This window comes from Schistocerca piceifrons, chromosome 10, assembly GCF_021461385.2.
Source record: "Schistocerca piceifrons isolate TAMUIC-IGC-003096 chromosome 10, iqSchPice1.1, whole genome shotgun sequence".
NCBI classification, from domain to species: domain Eukaryota; kingdom Metazoa; phylum Arthropoda; class Insecta; order Orthoptera; family Acrididae; genus Schistocerca; species Schistocerca piceifrons.
Genome location: NC_060147.1, coordinates 123,984,262 through 124,004,840, shown reverse-complemented (window position 1 = coordinate 124,004,840; position 20,579 = coordinate 123,984,262). Strand labels below are relative to the sequence as shown.

Here is a 20,579-nt window from a genome sequence, read left to right as displayed (position 1 = left end):
TAAAATCCATGGAGAAGAAATAAAAACTTTGAGGTTTGCCGATGACATTGTAATTCTGTCAGAGGCAGCAAGGGACTTGGAAGAGCAGTTGAACGGAACGGACAGTGTCTTGAAAGGAGGGTATAAGATGAACATCAACAAAAGCAAAACGAGGATAATGGAATGTAGTCTAATTAAGTCGGGTGATGGTGAGGGAATTAGATTAGGAAATGAGACACTTGAAGTAGTAAAGGAGTTTCGCTATTTGGGGAGCAAAATAACTGATGGTGGTCGAAGTAGAGAGGATATAAAATGTAGACTGGCAATGGCAAGGAAATCGTTTCTGAAGAAGAGAAATTTGTTAACATCGAGTATAGATTTAAGTGTCAGGAAGTCGTTTCTGAAAGTATTTGTATGGAGTGTAGCCATGTATGGAAGTGAAACATGGACGATAAATAGTTTAGATAAGAAGAGAATAGAAGCTTTCAAAATGTGGTGCCACAGAAGAATGCTGAAGAGTAGATGGGTGGATCACATAACTAATGAGGAGGTATTGAATAGGATTGGGGAGAAGAGGAGTTTGTAGCACAACTTGACTAAAAGAAGGGATCCGTTGGTAGGACATGTTTTGAGGCATAAAGGGATCACCAATTTGGTACTGGAGGGCAGTGTGGAGGGTAAAAATCGTAGAGGGAGACCAAGAGATGAATACACTAAGCAGATTCAGAAGGATGTAGGCTGCAGTAGGTACTGGGAGATGAGGAAGCTTGCATAGGACAGAGTAGCATAGAGAGCTGCATCGAACCAGTCTCAGCACTGAAGACCACAACAACAATATATATATAATCTCTGAGAACGGGGCTCACAACCCGAACCACACGCCACTGTTAAGCACTAATGAAGGACTGGGTCCCTTACTTCGATTGCACATAATTCATTAAGGTCAATCCAACACGTTTATTTCAAATAACAGAAATAAGTTACATTTGAATCTGTCTGGCATTAAACAGGAATTTCAAGAAAAATTTCAATATCAGCTGATTTAGTGCTCGAAGCGCGAGTTAAGCCAATAACCAGATAAACTAAACAATTCTCCGTAATTCAAAAGAAATAGAAAAACAAAATTGAATCAATACACCCCACTGACGAATATCTAAAAAAATCTTACAATACTACTCAAAAGAATATACTGAAGTGGGGAGCAGTCATTCACCCGACAGAACACTTCAAAATGAGTCAATAACACAGCTTCGTGCCCCAGAAAACTGCAAGACATTAAATACACTTCATTTGACGAATAACAAATACTCATTAACATTACGCCACTCCTGTTTGAACTGCAGTGTCCCAAAGAAACAGGCGCTCATTCTGAAAGAACAATTTTTTTATATATGTTTAAATTACAGCATTAAGGAATTCCAAAAGATGTCCAATCGAACCCCACCCCCCTTTTCATTTGAGGCACAAATCCTTCCCCTTTCTAGGCGGAGGCTGAGCCAGAAACACAGAATGCCACAAAAACACAGTTTTGCTGTGAAACCTTACAGGACACCTGGAAGCAGTAACGAACAAGGGAACAGCACCCACAAATAACACAGGCTAAAAGTCTGGCTGGGAACACGTCCTACGAGAAATTGTTCACACTATGCTCACCACAAACTGTAGGCATTCCGGCCGAACATCCGCTTGCGGTGGCTGCCAGAAGGACGAAGCAACCGACGGGCCCACGCCGTGCTTCTCACACAGGCACCTCAGTTTGTACAAACATCTAGGCCAACACCGCCGCAGGAGTTTCGCGATCAGCAAACAGGTCCAGCGTAACAGACATCACACATGCGCTTACGCCTGAGCCACAACTCCGCCGGTCTCACCGGCCGCCCCAAAACGACCGCCTCTCGCCGTCCCGCGCGCCCCAGCCGAAAACGCAAAGATGCTCATGCCCGGGGACGCGCCAAAGATAACAAGCCGATCGCTGATGATCGACCAGCGATCTGCCTCATATATGTATCTACAACCCCATATCAGTAGTTTTGTTACCATCAGTGATGGCCATAAAGTATGCCAACTGAATTTATAAATGTGTGTATATAGTGGTATCAATATGTGTGTATGTATGAATAAACATTTGTAGTGCTGCTATAGAGGTACAAAACGAAGAAATTCTCTGAATATTCAAAACAGTTATATATACTAGCTTTATGCCCGAAGCTTTTCGCACGCATTTCAGTGGTATCAGAAGTGAAACTCACCCTGTGCTTTCATCTGAGTCCTGAGGAAACTTTTCAGCTGTGTCCAGCCAATTGTATACCTCCTTGGATGCATCCCGATGCAACCCGCACAACACACTGGCCCACAGGACAACGAACACTTTGTGCGTTACCACAGCCTTTTCCACACCCTATTTCTATCCAGATATGTGTATATATATCCATATACACACCGAAGAGCAAAAGAAACTAGTACACCCCCGCCCCCTCCCAGCACACACAAGAGCCGCAACACGACATGGCATTGACTCGACTAACGTCCGAAGTAGTGTTGGAGGGAACAGACACCATGAACCCTGCAGGGCGGTCCATAAATCCGTAAGAGTATGAGGAGGTGGAGATCCCTTCTGAACAGCAAATGGCTCTGAGCGGTAAGGGACTTAACATCTGAGGTCATCAGTCCCTAGAACTTAGAACTACTTAAACCTAACTAACCTAACGACATCACGCACATCCACGCCCGGGGCAGGATTCGAACCTGCGACCGTAGCGGTCGCACGTTTCCAGACTGTAGCGCCTAGAACCGCTCGGCCACCAAGGCCGTCTCTTCTGAACAGCACATTGCAAGGCATCCCAGTTATGCTCGATGATGTTTATGTCTTGGGAGTTTCGCGGCCAGGGGTATTGTTTAAACTCAGAGCTATGCTCCTGGAGGCACTCTGTACCAATTCTGGACCTATCGGGTGTCGCACTGTCCTGCTGGAATTGCTCCAGTCCATCGGAATATACAATGGACAAGAATGAATGCAGGTGATCAGACAGCATGCTTACGTACGTGTCACCTGTAAGAGTCGTATCTAGACAAATCAGGGGTCTCATGGCACTCCAACTGCACGCTTCCCACACAATTACAGAGCCACCACTAACGTGAACAGTTCCCTGTTGACATACAGGGTCCATGGATCCATAAGGTTGTCTCCATGCCCATAACCTCCATCCGCACGATATAATTTGAAAAGACACACGTCCGACCAGGCAACATGTCTCCAGTCATCAACAGCCCAATGTCGATGTTGACGGGCGCAGGCGAGACGTAAAGCTTTGCGTCGTGCGGTCATCGAGGGTACACGTGTGAGCCTCCGATTCCGAAAGCCCATGCCGATCATGTTTCGTTGAATGGTTCGCAGACTACAATTGTTGATGGATCAGCATTGACATCTGCAGCAGTTTGCGGAACGGTTGCATTTCTGTCACGTGGAACGATTCTCTTCAGTCGTCGTTGGTCCCGTTCTTTCAGGATCCTTTTCTAGCTGCGGTGATATCGGAGATTCGATGTTACACCGAATCCTGATATTTACGGTACACTCGTGACACGGTCGTACCGAAAATCCCCACTTCATCGCCAACTTGGACATGCTATGTCCCAATGCTCGTGCGTAGACTGTACCACCATGTTCAAACTCATTGAAATCGCGGTAACCTGCCAGTAGTAACCTATCTACCATTTACGCCAGACACTTGTTCTCTTATATAGGCGTTGCCGACAGCCGCGCCGTATTCTGCCTGTTTAAATATCTTTTTATTTGAATACGCATGCTTATACCAATTTCTTTCGCTCTTTAGTGTATATATTATTGGTTTTCCCTGTTGACGACCATATGGAATAATGTATGTCTTCTATTTCTGTTTTATTTCTTTCCAGTAGTTTTTCATTCCTTAGCTACATTGACTATTGTGTCTCATGTCCCTTCTAACAGCCGTGTACCACAAGTCTCTAGAGGAACGGAAGGTTCCAAACAATTGGAAAAGAGCACAGGTAGTCCCCGTCTTCAAGAAGGGTCGTCAAGAAGATGCGCAAAACTATAGACCTATATCTCTGACGTCGATCTGTTGTAGAATTTTAGAACATGTTTTTTGCTCGCGTATCATGTCGTTTTTGGAAACCCAGAATCTACTCCGTAGGAATCAACATGGATTCCGGAAACAGCGATCGTGTGAGACCCAACTCGCTTTATTTGTTCATGAGACCCAGAAAATATTAGATACAGGCTCCCAGGTAGATACTATTTTCCTTGACTTCCGGAAGGCGTTTGATACAGTTCCGCACTATCGCCTGATAAACAAAGTAAGATCCTACGGAATATCAGACCAGCTGTGTGGCTGGATTGAAGAGTTTTTAGCAAACAGAACACAGCATGTTGTTCTCAATGGAGAGACGTCTACAGACGTTAAAGTAACCTCTGGCGTGCCACAGGGGAGTGTAATGGGACCATTGCTTTTCACTATACATATAGAAATGACCTAGTAGATAGTGTCGGAAGTTCCATGCGGCTTTTCGCGGATGATGCTGTAGTATACAGAGAAGTTGCAGCATTAGAAAATTGTAGCGAAATGCAGGAAGATCTGCAGCGGATAGGCACTTGGTGCAGGGAGTGGCAACTGACCCTTAACATAGACAAATGTAATGTATTGCGAATACATAGAAAGAAGGATCCTTTATTGTATGATTAATCGATAGCGGAACAAACGCTGGTAGCAGTTACTTCTGTAAAATATCTGGGAGTATGCGTGCGGAACGATTTGAAGTGGAATGATCATATAAAATTTAATTGTTGGTAAGGCGGGTGCCAGGTTGAGATTCATTGGGAGAGTCCTTAGAAAATGTAGTCCATCAACAAAGGAGGTGGCTTACAAAACACTCGTTCGACCTGTACTCGAGTATTGCTCATCTGTGTGGGATCCGTACCAGATCGGGTTGACGGAAGAGATAGAGAAGATCCAAAGAAGAGCTGCGCGTTTCGTCACAAGGTTATTTGGTAAAGCGTGATAGCGTTACGGAGATGTTTAGCAAACTCAAGTGGCAGACTCTGCAAGAGAGGCGCTCTGCATCGCGGTGTAGCTTGCTGTCCAAGTTTCGAGAGGGTGCGTTTCTGGATGAGGTACTGAATATATTGCTTCCCCCTACTTATACCACCCGAGGAGATCACGAATGTAAAATTAGAGAGATTCGAGCGCGCACGGAGGCTTTCAGACAGTCGTTCTTCCCGCGAACCGTACGCAACTGGAACAGAAAAGGGAGGTAATGACAGTGGCACGTAAAGTGCCCTCCGCCATACACCGTTGGTGGCTTGCGGGGTATAAATGTAGACGTAGATGTAGAAGTACACGTAGATTGCTTGTCCCGTACACGTGCGCTGCTTGTCCCGTACATGAACGTTACTTTCTGCCCCATTCGGATAATTCCTTGGTGGTGAGTCCTTTCATTTCTGTCTTACAAGGGGAGGCCGCCAATTGTGAAATTCAGATTCGATTCATACTGCGCATAATAAAGGCTCATGGCCAGAGGTGTAATGTGGCAAAGCACCAAGATGCACTTTCAGCCGTTGTCGAGAAAATCGACAGTTAAAAGAAACCGTTGCGGTGAAACACTCTCTACGATTAATAATTTTCTACAGCGTCGTGGCGCTGCATGCTTATGCATGTTGGTGAAGATGGATCGCTCTCCAATTGTACCGCCTCCATTTTTCCGTTTTTTTAACAGGGTGTACCAAAGCTCTCCCGTCCGCACTGATTTTCGGCGATGTTATAAGTTGCGCTAGGGACCGCATCTACCCTCTTTCGAAGTTAGCAGGCAACTACGCTGTTATGCGGTGGCTCGTTTCGGCCCATTCAACATCTGTCCTTCAAGTCTAACGAGCGAGTAACGGAGTTTATATTTCATACCTGCCACAGCAAATTTGTGTTCGTGGGGTCTCTATTCTAATTCGAACGTTTGACTTACGCTATACGTATTCGTTTCGGAATATCGTTTCTAAGTCTTCCGTTAACTATACGTGGTTAACATTATGAAGACAATTAATAACATTTGTGAAATACAACTTTGTTTGCGGAAAACATAATGATGTTCGAAGTCGCCAGTTTTTCCACGACAAACGACTTTCAACAACTTATTATATGCATAATTGTTGCAACTGATTGCCGGGAATTATATATATATATATATATATATATATATATATATATATATATATATATATATATATATATATATATATTTGAATTACAAAAAAACAAATACTAAAAAAAAAATAAAAGGTCGCATGGCGCGAGATTCGATCCGGCGACCTTCGGACTACGAACCCGAGCACTTACCGCTGCGCCACGCCGCTGTAGAAAATTATTAATGGTAGAGAGTATTTCACCGCAACGGTTTCTTTCAACTGTCGATTTTCTCGACAACGGCTGAGAAGTGCATCTTGGTGCTTTGTCACATTACACCTCTGGCCATGAGCTTTCATTATGCGGAGTATGAATCGAATCTGAATTTCACAATTGGCGGCCCCTTGTTAGAGTGTACATCGAGATACTTTCATTTCTGAGGGTGTGCTTCCAAGAAGGAAGACGCACCATGTCTCGTTAGCACTTCCTCCGCCGAATCGACTACCCATTCCTACATATCATTCCAAAACCGCCAAGCTTGATTACCTAGCGAATCTAAGCGGAACTTTCTCTCCTCGACGCGACCAGCGGAAGCGAACACAGACAGGAAAGGCGGGCCCTGCAGATAGAACCGTTTATCTGCGGTATCCGCAACAGCACTCGCAACCAGCTTTCGAGCTCTATAAATTATACCGAGATTGGTCCCATTGTCACGGGCAGACAATCGCCGTAGACCGCTGCTTCTTCTCCAGTCGCCGTCATGTCACCGCTGGTAGTCTGCGTCGCCGCCCTCACTGCTGCCTGCTTAGTAGCTCAGCCCGCCGCCGGGGGCACGGTTGACTGCAACGATTCACACGGGTAAGTCACGACAGTGGATACGGATCTGTTTCACATTTTATTCTCTAGATTGTCGCACAGATGACAAAATGGTAGATATCGAAATAGATGACAGAGGGATAGAAAAACTATTAAAACCGCTCAAAAGAGGAAAGGCCGCTGGACCTGATGGGATTCCAGTTCGATTTTACACAGAGTACATGAAGTAACTTGCCACTCTTCTTGCAGCGGTGTACCGTAGGTCTCTAGAAGAGCGTAGCGTTCCAAAGGATTGGAAAAGGGCACAGGTCATCCCCGTTTTCAAGAAGGGCCGTCGAACAGATGTGCAGAACTGTAGACCTATATCTCTAACGTCGATCAGTTGTAGAATTTTGGAACACGTATTATGTTCGAGTAAAATGACTTTTCTGGAGACTAGAAATCTACTCTGAAGCAATCAGCATGGATTTCGAAAAGACGATCGTGTGAAACCCAGCTTGCACCATTCGTACACGAGACTCAGAGGGCCATAGACACGGGTTCCCAGGTAGATGCCGTGTTTCTTGACTTCCGCAAAGCGTTCGATACAGTTCCCCACAGTCGCTTAACGAACAAAGTAAGAGCATACGGACTATCAGACCAATTGTGTGATTGGATTGAAGAGTTCCTAGATAACAGAACGCAGCATGTCATTCTCAATGGAGAGAAGTCTTCCGAAGTAAGAGTGATTTCAGGTGTGCCGCAAGGTAGTGTCGTAAGACCGTTTCTGTTCATAATATACATAAATGACCTTGTGGATAACATCGGAAGTGCACTGAGGCTTTTCGCGGATGATACTGTAATACATCGAAAGTTTGTAACAGGGGAAAATTGTACTGAAATGCAGGAAGATCTGCAACGAATTGACGTATGGTGCAGGGAATGGCAATTGAATCTCAATGCACACAAGTGTAATGTGTTGCTAGTACATAAAAAGTAAGATCCTCTATCATTTAGCTACAATATAGCAGGTCAGCAACTGGAAGCAGTTAATTCCATAAATTATCTGGAAGTAGGTATTAGGAGTGATTTAAAATGGAACGATCATATAAAGGTGATCGTCGGTAAAGTAGATGCCAGACTGAGATTCATTGGAAGAATCCTAAGGAAATGCAATCCGAAAACAAAGGAAGTAGGTTACAGTACACTTGTTCGCCCACTGCTTGAATATTGCTCAGCAGTGTGGGATCCATACCAGATAGGGTTGATAGAAGAGATAGAGAAGATCCAACGGAGAGCAGCGCGCTTCGTTACAGGATCATTTAGTAATCGCGAAAGCGTTGCGGAGATGATAGATAAACTCCAGTGGAAGACTCTGGAGGAGAGACGCTCAGTAGCTCAGTACGGGCTTTTGTTCAAGTTTCGAGAACATACGTTCACCGAGGAGTCAAGCAGTATACTGCTCGCTCCTACGTATATTTCGCGAAGAGACCATGAGGATAAAATCAGAGAGATTAGAGCCCACACAGAGGCATACCGACAATCTTTCTTTCCGGGAACAATACGAGAGTGGCATAGAAGGGGGAACCGATAGAGGTACTCAAGGTATCCTCCGCCACACACCGTCAGGTGGGTTGCGGAGTATGGATGTAGGTTTAGATGTTATTAATCATCTCATCTGCGCTGAGGTGACTAGTCATGGGATAGCTACCCTGTATATGCAAATATATAGATGGCGGTGGTGGTGACGCGTACACAAGGTGTAAAAGGGCGGAGCATTGGCGGGGCCGTCACTTGGACCGAGGTGATTCGTGTGAAAAGGTTTCCGACGTGACTATCGCCGAACGACGAGAATTAACAGGCTTTGAACTACTCGAAATGGTAGTTCAAGCTACCTGCATGGATCATTCCACTTTCGAAATCGTCAGAGAATTCAAGAGTTTGCCGAAAATGTCAAATTACAGCCATCATCTCTCGCACCAGACAGCACAGTGGCCTTCACTTAACGACCGACAACACTGACGTTTGCTATAGGTGTCAGTGCTAACAGACGAGCAGCAGCGCGTGAAATAACCGCCCAAATCAAGATGAGGTTAACGACGAACGTATCCGCTAGGACACTGCTGCGGAATTTGGCGTTAGTGGGCGGTGGCAGCAGGCGACCAGCGCGCGTGCTTTTGCTAACAGTTCCAACATCTTCTTCAGCGCCTCTGCTGGGCTCGTGATCACATCGCTTGGACCCTGGACGACTGGAAAGCCGTAGTCAGTTGTCCCGATTTCAATTGTTAAGAGACAGGGTTCGAGTGTGTGGCAGACCAACAAAGCCGTTGGACTAGGTTGTCAACAAGACACTGTGGAACCTGGTGATGGCTCATAATGGTACGCGCTGTGTATCCATGGACTGAACTGGGTCTTCTGGTCCAACTGAAACGGCCATTGACTGCAAACGTTATGTTTGGCTATTTGGAGATCATTTGTAGCCATTCGTGGACTTCATGTTCTCGAGACAATTCGACATGTCATACGGCCTAAATTGTTGGTGAATGGTTTGAAGAATACACAGGACAATTCGAGCAATTATCTGACCACTCAGATCGATCGACATGAATCTAATCGAACATTTATGGGGCATGGCTGTGGTGACAGGGCTTGGGTAGCTCAGATTGTGGAGCACTTGCCCGCGAAAGGCAAAGATCCCGAGTTCGAGTCTCGATCCGGCTCACAGCTTCACTCTGCTGGCAAATTTCATATCAGCGCACACTCCGCTCCAGAGCGAAAATCTCATTCTGGAAACATCCCCCAGGCCGTGGCTAAGGCATGTCTCCGCAGTATCCATTCTGTCAGGAGAGCTAGCTCTGCAAGGTTCGCAGGAGAGCTTCTGTAAAGTTTGCAAGGTAGGAGACGAGGTACTGGCAGAAGTAAAACAGTGAGGATGGGGCCTGAGTCGTGCTTGTGTAGCTCAGATAGTAGAGCACTTGCTCGCGAAAGGCAAAGGTCCCGTGCTCGAGTCTCGGTCCAGCACACAGTTTTAATCTGTCAGGAAGTTTCATTTGTGGGACCTAATCGAGAGGTCAGTTCGTGCCCTGTCAACACGTTCGTAGTTGTGGAAGGCCAAATACGCAGCATAGCTCAGTATTTTTGCAGGGAACTTCCAACAACTTGGTGAGTCCATGGCTGCTGCACTATGCCGGGAAAAACGATTTCCGAGAGGATATTAGGAAGTATCCCATAACTTTTGTCACCTCAGTGTATGGTCGACAGTATCAGAGTCCCTAGAAAGGTCTAAGTTAGATGTTCTCGCATGATGAGGCTAAAATCTCCAGTATTTGCCGTCAACTTACATTGCGCGGAAAGACCACAAAGATAACAGAGATTAGGGCTCGTACAGAGGCATACAGACAGTCATTCTTCCCTCGTTCTGTTTGGGAGTGGAACAGGGAGAGAAGATGCTAGTTGTGGTACGAGGTACCCTCTGCCACTCACCGTATGGTGGATTGCGGAGTATGTATGGAGATGTAGATGTAGAACCTTACGATAAGTTGTACATGGAGTACAGCAGCAGCATCGAGGCGTGACTGACTGTGTTGTCTGCTTCTCCACCACAGGCAGCTGAGGCAGCCGCCGCCAACGAAAGACCTGCTCAAGTGGAAGCCCTGGTGCCCCTCTGGTTGTCCACAAGGAGGGTGCGTTCGCTACAACACGTGCAACTGCGGCCGCGGTTACAAGTGAGTACCATTCGGACACTACTGCTACTACATACTACACGAGTTAAAATGTTTTCCGTGCCAATAATTACCTACTTATTTAGCCACTAGCTGTACCCAGCCACGCTTTGGTGTGACTCGGTCTGCAGAAATGGAAAAGAAACAAGAGGAAGCACACGTTCCAGTAATCATAGCATGTAAACATTCACGGCCGGCGTTATGTTATTCTAAAAGTAAAACTAAAGAAAAAAGTTCATATAAACATAGGTCCGCAAATGTTTAGTTGCGAAGTTAAGGCTACTGAAAGAGTTTGCCTGGAATTTAGCAACTTCGTGAATATGAAGCCGTCGCAAAACTCTACCAGGTTAAAGAAAAGCACGATTTCCATTTATTTTGTTGTTGTTGTTGTTGGTCTACGTAGAACAGCATCGATAATATCCTCGTCATCGTCTTCATGTATCGAGTGCTCGTACTGATTATGACGCTAGGTAGAGAATCTGTCTCCCGGAAGATTCGAAATACTCTACTAATGGTTCGTGCATTCGGAATCCTCCGAGATGGATAACGTAAGCGATATTCGTAAACTGCAGCCCTACCATTACCATCACATTTGCCACAAATAAACACCATATCGGCGTATTCCCCTGTCGTAAATTTGAAAGGCGTCCGCATTTCATAAATAATCTGCAAACCACGAGAGTTACTACGTGGTATCACTTAAATGCACTGTTGCTATTGAGTTCTTTCACTGAATACAGAAAACTAACTCGTTTCAAGGTTAGGAAACGACTGAAACAACTCACTAACGGTTGACAACAATGACATAGACGTTTCTATATTGTTAATGGAAAGTAAACAAACTTACTCGTATAATAATGTTTGCTTCTCTGGATGTTCCGGTAAACTACTGCAGATACACTTCTGGGACATATTTTATTAGATTCACCAGACCAATAGCAACAAAATAAACGGAAATCGTGCTTTACTTTAACCTCGTATAGTTTTGCGATGGCTTCCTGTTAGCGATGTTGCTAAATTTCAGGCAAAATCTTTTGTTAGCCGTAATTCCGTAACTATTGCATATTTGCATATCTTCATGAACCACTCTGTTCCAGTAGATATATAAAAACACTAGAGTATTCGAATGCAATGCTGTGTGAGAATTTCAAAGCAATCCATAAAGAACTTTTGGAGATTAGAGACTTTGAAGAAACAAACATCTATGACTGTACTTGTATAAAAACTTTTACATGTACAAAAACTTACACATGTACAAAACATATACATATATATAAAAATTGTAAATGTTTCTAATCCCAAATCTCTGAAAGATTCCGAATGAATGCTTTGAAATTTTGACACAGCGTTGCATTGGAATACGCATCTGTTTTTGTTGTTGTTGTGGTCTTCAGTCCAGAAACTGGTTTGATGCAGCTCTCCATGCTACCTGTTTTAGTATATCTATTTTTAATATAAGTAATACATAATTTTTTTATAAATTTAATGATAGTGTATTTTTGTTACAAACAAAACTAGAAACACACCTGTATTAAGATGCAAAGTACTGTGAAAATTTCAAAGCAGTTGGTCAAAAATGTTCGGAGATGCACGATTTTGAACAAACGAACATTTACACTTTAGTTTATACAAATAACGTAATACCACTGGGAAAAATCACTTAGTTCCGTGGAATGTTAAAACACGTGAGTAAGTACTGACTACACACGTTACACAGAAGATAGGTTAAGAGGAGGAAAACCTATGTTCATAGCATTTTTAGATTTGGGAAAAGCTTTTGACAGTGTTGAAACACTGAACAGGCGGTAAAAAATCTAAATGAAAATTTAGAGAAAAAATTAATGTTCAGGGAGATGAAATAAAAATTTTGAGGTTTGCAAATGGCAATAATTTCTCTCACGCTAGAAAGGACTTAGAAGATCAGTTGAAGGGAATGGATAGTACAGTAATGATAGTCTTGTGAAAGAAGAATGTGAACATTATCGAAAGCAAAACGAGGGTACTGAAATGTACTCTAATTAAATCGGGTGATGCTGTGGGAATTACATTAGGAAATGGGACACTGATATTAGTAGATTAAGTTTTGCCATTTCGGCAGTAAAATAGCTGATAATGACCGAAGAGAGAGGATATCGATTGTGGATAGAGAATGGCAAGGAAAGTGTTTCTGCAGGAGGAGAAATTTGTTAACATCGAATATAAATTGAAGTGTTAGGATGTCGTTGCTGAAGGTATTTGTCTGGAGTGTAGCCATTTACGGAAGTGAAACATCAAGGATAAACAGTTCAGCCAAAAAAGAGAATAGAAGCTTTGGAAATGTCGTGCTGCAGAATAGTGTTGAAGATTAGATGGGTCGATCAGTTCACTAATGAGGAGGTACTGAATAGATTTGGGGGGGGGGGGGGAGGGTGGAGGGGACAAGAAATTTGTGGCACTACCTGACCAAACGAAGGGATCGGTTAGTACAACACATTCTGAGGCGTCAAGGGATCACCAGTTTAGTATTTGAGGGAACGATGGGAGGCAAACATAGCAGATGGAGACCAAGAGATGAATACAATAAGCAAATCCATTGGCGATGTAGGTTGCAGGAGTTATTCGGAAATGAAGAGACTTGCCCAGTACAGAGTAGCATGAAGAGCTGTATCAAACCAGTCTTCAGACTGAAGACCAAAACAACAAAAATATGCCCATACGACTCTTTTACACGCGGACGTGCTTGAAAACTACTCCAAAGTGAAATAAAGTGTACCATCAACGCCGTCAACAACATCCATAATGTTTTCATAAAACTGTCCGGCATACCCTGGAATGAGATGTATTATCTATTTTATGCCCTGTAATTTTTGGCAGTGATAATGATTTAGCTATATATGAAGATAGTAACTGTTTTCTAAAGAACACACCTAGTTGGCGCGAGTAATGAGTGGATGGGCAAATATCTGTTAGGAACATTACGAATGTAGATTGTGGACAGTTGGGAATGTGGGTATCACGGTAAGCGTGCAAGGATTAAGTCCCTGCAGTCGCGTTATTCATCTGTGTCCTCGGTGGCTCAGATGGATAGAGCGTCTGCCATGTAAGCATGAGATCCCGGGTTCGAGTCCCGGTCGGAACACAGATTTTCAGCTGTCCCCATCGAGGTATATCAACAACACCTGTCGCCAGCTGAAGGTTTCAATTAATTATCATTATATTCATTTAACATTTGAACATAAAGGTATCAAGAATACTGTTAGGCCTGGCGAGGATTCCGGGAGGCCTGCAGACTTTCGCTGGATATTTACTTCAACGAAATTCTAGTTGAAGTTCTTGTTCCTAAATACTGAATAAGGTTTCCCCTCGGTTGCTTTCATTTAACGAAGTTCCAGCGAATTACCTTTGCTGTTGAGTATGTCATGCTTTCTGTTGACTATGTTCTTTCTGTAACGGCAATGTACTCCAAATTTTTCTATGGATTTGAAGAGGATGCTTTTCATTCTGGCTTGTTGGATGACAGTGATGTGTTTAATGACACAGGCCTACATTCTACAATATTTTGTGGCTTACAGATGTTAATATAACTTAATGATTAATGTTATATAATACAGCCACTAATAATTATTATATGCTTAAAGTGCAACAATGTTATACTAACCTCAAAATGACTGCTTTCAGTATTTTCTGCCATACACACACACAAATACCAAGGACGTTCCTCTGGATAACATCTCTGACAACAGCATGCCTTTTTAAACAATAACATACAAGAAAATGCAGTCCTCGTAATTGCCACTTACTTACTTATGTTTCAGCTCGAGTACGAAAACAAATCAATATGTGACATTCTTACATGGATTTGGTTAGATACTGCAGATCATTGCCACATGGGTACAGCAACTCGTAGTTGGTTCAGACCTCTCTAGACAACAGTACGTTATGGAATAGAGTTGATTCTATTGTGCAAGACGTATAGTCAGTTGCACAAGAACGTGTAGCCATAATTTCAAATGTAACGTCCGCAGAGACATGTCTGCTAGTGGCCAAGAATCTGTACTCCATGCGCTTTTGCGCAGCGTATAGATAAACAGTGGTGTGAGAGATGAATGCTTCGTTTCGACGGCTGCAGTTATGCAGTTATTGCTTACAGCCAATTGAAATGCCGAAAACATGTGTAATATTTATCAAAAATGCCTTCTGAGGTCCGTTAAGAAGCTATTTGGTCCGAACGAGGCAAACTATGCGCTTCAAGAGGATAATGATCCTAAACATAACAGCCATCTCTGTACATCGTGGAAACAAGAGATGGGGCGTCCACGATCGATTGGCCTTCAATGTCTCCCGATGCAAATCCATCGAAAATGTTTGGTCGTATATTAAAAAGCAGCGGAAGAGAAAGCCAATATTTACTTTGAGGCAGCAGTCATATGAAGTCAGGGCGATATGGTGATCGGAACCGAGAGAATACGCAGGCAATTTCGTGAAAAGCATGTCAAAACGATGCAAAGCTGTAATACGTAACGGCGGCGATTCGATTAACTATTAGAGATTGTACAGTTGGTAATAGCATGTATTTTCATGTAAGCATATATTTATAAACTGAAGAGCCAAAGAAACGGGTACATCTCCCTAATAACGTGGAGAGCCCCCGGAAGCACACAGAAGAACCGCAGCACGACGGGGCATGAACTCGACGAATTTGTCTGAAGTAGTGCTGGCGGAATTGACGCTATGTATCCTGCAAGGGTCTCCATAAATCCGTAAGAGTACGAGGGGAAGGAGATCTCTTTTGAACAGCACGTGGCAAGGCGTTCCAGATATGCTCAATAATGTTCATGTCTGGGGAGGTTTGTGGCCAGCAGAAGTGTTTAAACTCAGAAGAGTGTGTCTGGAGCCATTCCGTAGCAATTCTGGACGTGTGGGGTGTCCCATTGTCCTGGATTGCCTAAGTCCGTCGAATGCAGAATGGACACGAATGGATGCTAGTGATCAGACAGGACACTTACGTACGTGTCACCTGCCAGAGTCGTATGTAGACGTATCAGGGGCCCCATATCAGTCCAACTGCACACGCCTCACACCATTACAGAGCCTCCACCAGCTTGAAAAGTTCCCTGCTGACATACAGGGTCATTGGGTTCATGAGGTTGTCACCATACCGCTGCACAAGACTTGTCCAACCAGGCAACATGTTTCCAATCAACGGCCCGATGTCGGCGTTGAAAGGCCCAGGCGAGGCGTAAAGCTTTGTGTCGTGGAGTCGTCAAGGGTACACGAGTGGGCCTTCGGCTCCGAAAGCCCATATCGATGATGTTTCACTGAATGATTCATACGCTGGCACTTGTTGATAGCCCAGCATTGATATTGGCAGCAACTTGCGGAAGGGTTGCCCTTCAGTCGTCGTTGGTCCCGTTCACCGCAGGATGTTTCCCGGCCACAGGAATGTCGGAGATTTGATGTTTTACGGGATTCCTGATATTCACGGTATACTCGTGAAATGGGAAAATCCCCAGTTTGTCGCTGCCTCGAAGATGCTGTGTCCCATCGCTCGTGCCCCGACTATAGCACCACGCACAAACTCACTTAAATCTTGATAACCTGTAGCAGCAGTAACCGATCTAACAACTGCGCTAGACACTTGTTTATATAGGAGTTGCCGACCACAGCACAGCATTCTGCCTGTTTACATATGTCTGTATTTGAATACGCATGCCTATACAAGTTTCGTTGGCCTTAAGTGTAATATTGTATTTTTTTTTTTTTTTTCATACAGATAACGGCGTACACTTTCTTGTGGAACTGACTGTAGTCCACATATTCCATCACAGTCTGCAGCAGAGAACTACAAATCTGAAAAATGATCGTTGGTTCCCAATTGCATAACTACGTCCAGTTTTTGCTTTTATTCTCATTCATGGAAACCTGTGCTTAAGACTGCGATATGGTGAGAACGTGTGTCCGTCTCTTTAGTACGTGTACCCACTGTTTCCTTTTTGCAGGGACGAGAGGACGGACTTTGAGGTGAGGTCCAAGGCCCCCATCCGCTGCAAGCCGGTGTGCACCAACGGCTGCATCAACGCGGACTGCGTGGCTCCGGAGACGTGTCGCTGCTGGCCGGGGTACGGCATGATGACGGGCATCAGCAACAAGTGCTTCTGGGGTGTGATGGGCGGCGGGGACTGAACGGGGAATATGAACCAATTCACCACTGGCCTCTCCCCTTACAGCACCTGACGATAAAGACGGTGAAAACAACAGAGTACAAGGGTCTGACATGTGTGCTTATGTGCTTCATTTCAGAACTATAGCTCAAATCACCGTTAAACACAAAGGCTTTACAGCGTGACAAAACGAAACCCCTGAAATTCAGTGTAATTGAGTAATTAAAGTTTACTGACTACTCACATTGTTTTTGTTTATTCACTAGCCGTTTACCCAGGAAATGTCCGCGCGGCGCAGTGGGCGAGGCCCGCTGGCGGTCTCTACGCAGTTTTTGTGTGTGTGGGAGCTGTTCAGATGGCTACAACATTCGTGGCTCACCGACCCAGGACACCAAAGTTGAGTGGTGATTTAATTACCGAAGCCAGTCTGTTCACATTGTGCCGCTGGTTTTCATGATTGGCTGTTGGCGGTATTCCTGTGAGCAACAGCGAGTGTTCGAGATGGCGAAAGTTTGGCCACCATCCGGTGGGGTTTATCTGTACTTTGGTTATTTGAAGTCCAAGTGCACCAGCGGAATTTTCTGCCTTGTGGCCGTTAGCGTTCAGGTTACCTGCCCTGGGGGCTGACGTAAAATTCAGGCAGTGTCCTTTCCTCACCGTGTTGTCGCTGTCCAACACGTGTGTGTAGCTTTGACAGCTTATGCATACTTGGTTGTGGGCGGCTACGCCTTTTACGTTTTGGCTTTGGAGTTCCTTGTGCACTGGTCGGGTGCAAAGCAAGTCGTCTTGTCGGTGGGTCCGTTGAGTGTCTCTTGGTTGGGTTGCAGGCGGATTGGATATAGTTGGGCCGACTACCTTTCTCCCCTAAGCGAACGTTGATACTTAAAGTGCAGACCGACCCCCAGAAACGTCTGAGCGCCGCTGGCTGTACTGCATTTTCTTATCGGTGTTTGATTGTGTATTTTAATGGCTCATAGCCGATGGTTTGAATTTGTATGCCTTTAGTTGGGTTTTTGATAATGGGCCTTGAGCCGCTTTAAAATTGGAAGTTCCTTACTTGTCAAGTCTTGCATTGTTTGGGCTTCCAGGCTGTATGAAATATTGTTTGAAGATAAATCTTTGGGCCTTCTGCCTACTAAAAATTATTTTAGTTGTTTTGTCATTGGCCTTCGTCCGTTTTTAAATTAAAGTTCTTCTCTTTCAAGTATCAGACTGTGTGGGACCTACAGCATAATTGAAGATAATGCTTTCTGCCGCTTGTGTGTGTGTGTGTGTGTGTGTGTGTGTGTGTGTGTTTGTGTGTGTGTGTGTGTGTGTGTGTGTGTTTGGGTGTGTGTTTTTAATTATTTTTACCTGCAGTCTTAAATCATGGGCCTTCAGCCGTCTTTAAATTAAACTTGTTCGCCTTCCAAGTGTTAGATTTGTTGGGCCTTCAGCCAAGTTACAGAACCTACTTACGTGAGGCTTTCTGCCTTCTAAATATTCTGTTTTGAGTCGGAATTTTAAGTTAATGGCTTTCAGCCGTTTTTAAATTTTAGTGGTTGTGTCCTGAAGGCATAAAGTAGTGTGGCCTATTCAGCCCATAACTAAGTTCAAAAATTTTTGCTGTATTCTTTGGACAACTAAATAAAGTTATGTGTTTGAGTGTAACTGACAGCCCCCTTTTGGACCCTTTCCACAATTCCAACTACCTGTTCTATCCTGCGGAGTTAATCAGGGCGCCTCAGAAGGCTACGATTGTTTATGTTGTGTATGAGGTACCACTGGTTTGTGGCCGTCTGACTTCAGAATGCGTAGGAAATTTGGTGAACATGAGGGATTGGGGCTGTGTTTGTGTGTTTTCAGTGTGTAAGCATGTGATTTCTGGTGTCTAGGAAGGCTACTCACTCGGATCGCAAGACAATCAAACCAGTAGTAATAATGAGTTTTATTACAAAAGGAAATTTACAATACTTTGAAAATTATGCAGATGTGTCGCAAACAAAGGGCGACGTACAAAATAATCAATCTTCAGTATAAACAATCCCAAATCTGTGCCACATAGATTGTATAAGCGAAGTGATCCAGCATTGACGCTGCTACGCAAATCACAAGTCCTGAAGCTGCTATTGAACTGGGCCGTCACCACTCGGTCGTGGCACACATTTCCTCACTTAGGGGCTGCTGCTGTCGTGTTGTCGTCCTGGAGAGGGGTCTGCCAGCCTGCTATTGGCTGACCTCTTCTCACAGCCTTCTCTTCTTTGTCGGTCCCGACTGCCGTGCCGGCGCTTGACTTTGCGCTGTAAAATGTGTAGTGTTTTGTTTGTGTGTCATTGGTCCATAAAGTGATGTAGAACGGTTAATTTTGGGCGTTTCTGAGAAGCTTCTGGTGGTTCGTGTCCTAAATTCTGAATGAGAATGTGGGGTGAAGTTTGTGTTGTTTCGTCCAATTTTCTGGATTTGTCATGCGTAAGTATGTAAATGGTGGGTTGACCTAGAATGTCTCTTATGTGTGCCTGCGATGACACAGAAAACTTTGTTCTGGAGACGTTGCAGTCGGGTTAGTGCTGTGTCTGACACCGTCGAGCATACCTCCGAGCCATACAAGATGACCAGAAGTATGAGCTGGCGCCAGAGGACAAGTTTACACTGTACGGTTAATCCGTCACCTTTCAGCAGGGGATATAACCTGTGGAGGAGTGAGCAGCAGTGGTGAGATGCCTGTTCTACATTAGGTGTCGATATATTTCAAGACAGAATTAAATTACTGAGTTTCTCCAGGTCAGTTCTCTGCAGTTAATGGCGAGTTAACGATCAGGGAGCTAGATTTTGGACGTGAAGTAGAAATAGATTGCCTGGCAGTTCGCGGAGTTGATTTTTATCGTCCACCGATTACACCACTGTGTAATCCTGTCGAGGTGTTTTTATAGGTGGCGGCCCATATTGAGGAGGCTGCAACTGGTTCAAATGGCTCTGAGCACTATGGGACTTAACATCTGAGGTCATCAGTCCCCTAGAACTTAGAACTAATGAAATCTAACTAACCTAAGGACATCACACACTTCCATGCCCGAGGCAGGATTCGAACCTGCGACTGTAGCGGTCGCGCGCTTCCAGACCGAAGCGCCTAGAACCGCTCGGCCACACCGGCCGGCTGAAACTACTTCTGTATATGGCGGCATCATCGGCAGAGAAAGCAGTCTCTTCGCCGATCTGCCTAGGAATGTCATTCATGTATATGGTATAAAGGATAGGACCTAAAACCGAGCCTTGCGGGACTCCTGCCTCAATCTGCCGTCCATGATTGAACTTTTCTCTGTTCTGTACGAACAACTGTCGTCCTGTAAGGAAGGAGTCAATGATCGAGACAATGCGTACTGGGCACCCTATCTGACCTAGCTTATAAATTAGGTCATCGTGCCAGACACAGTCAAATGATTTCTCTGACATGTGCACATGCCATACTTACATACATCCATACTAATACTAATGTACTAGTATACAATATTATAAACGCGAAAGTAGCTCTGTTACGCTTTCACGACTAAACCGCTGAACCCATATTGATAAAACTTGGTATGGATATATATTAACTCTGAGGAAGAACTTGGGCTACTTTAGAAACTCTGTAGTACAATATTTTTTGTTGATTTGTAGAATGTAATACGAAATATGGAACAAGTTACTCTTTGATAAAGTTATTTACTCTTTGACTTTTGTACTTCATATATTTATGAAAATAAAAATAACGTAACGAATACAATGCATACACAATGCTCTACGTATTTAATTCATACTTCCATAATAATATCAGCCAC

The 20,579-nt window shown here is 44.3% G+C and overlaps 1 protein-coding gene across 1 annotated transcript in view; it reads left to right on the top strand.

Annotated features, from left to right (window-relative positions):
- The window catches only part of LOC124718754 (multiple epidermal growth factor-like domains protein 10), a 105,746-nt gene that overhangs the window by 17,093 nt on the left and 68,074 nt on the right, over window positions 1–20,579 (top strand). Inside the window, exons 2-3 of the mRNA XM_047244368.1 lie at window positions 10,526–10,645; window positions 16,621–16,793. Coding sequence (XP_047100324.1) covers window positions 10,526–10,645; window positions 16,621–16,793 — 293 coding nt within the window. The remainder of the gene's footprint in view (window positions 1–10,525; window positions 10,646–16,620; window positions 16,794–20,579) is intronic.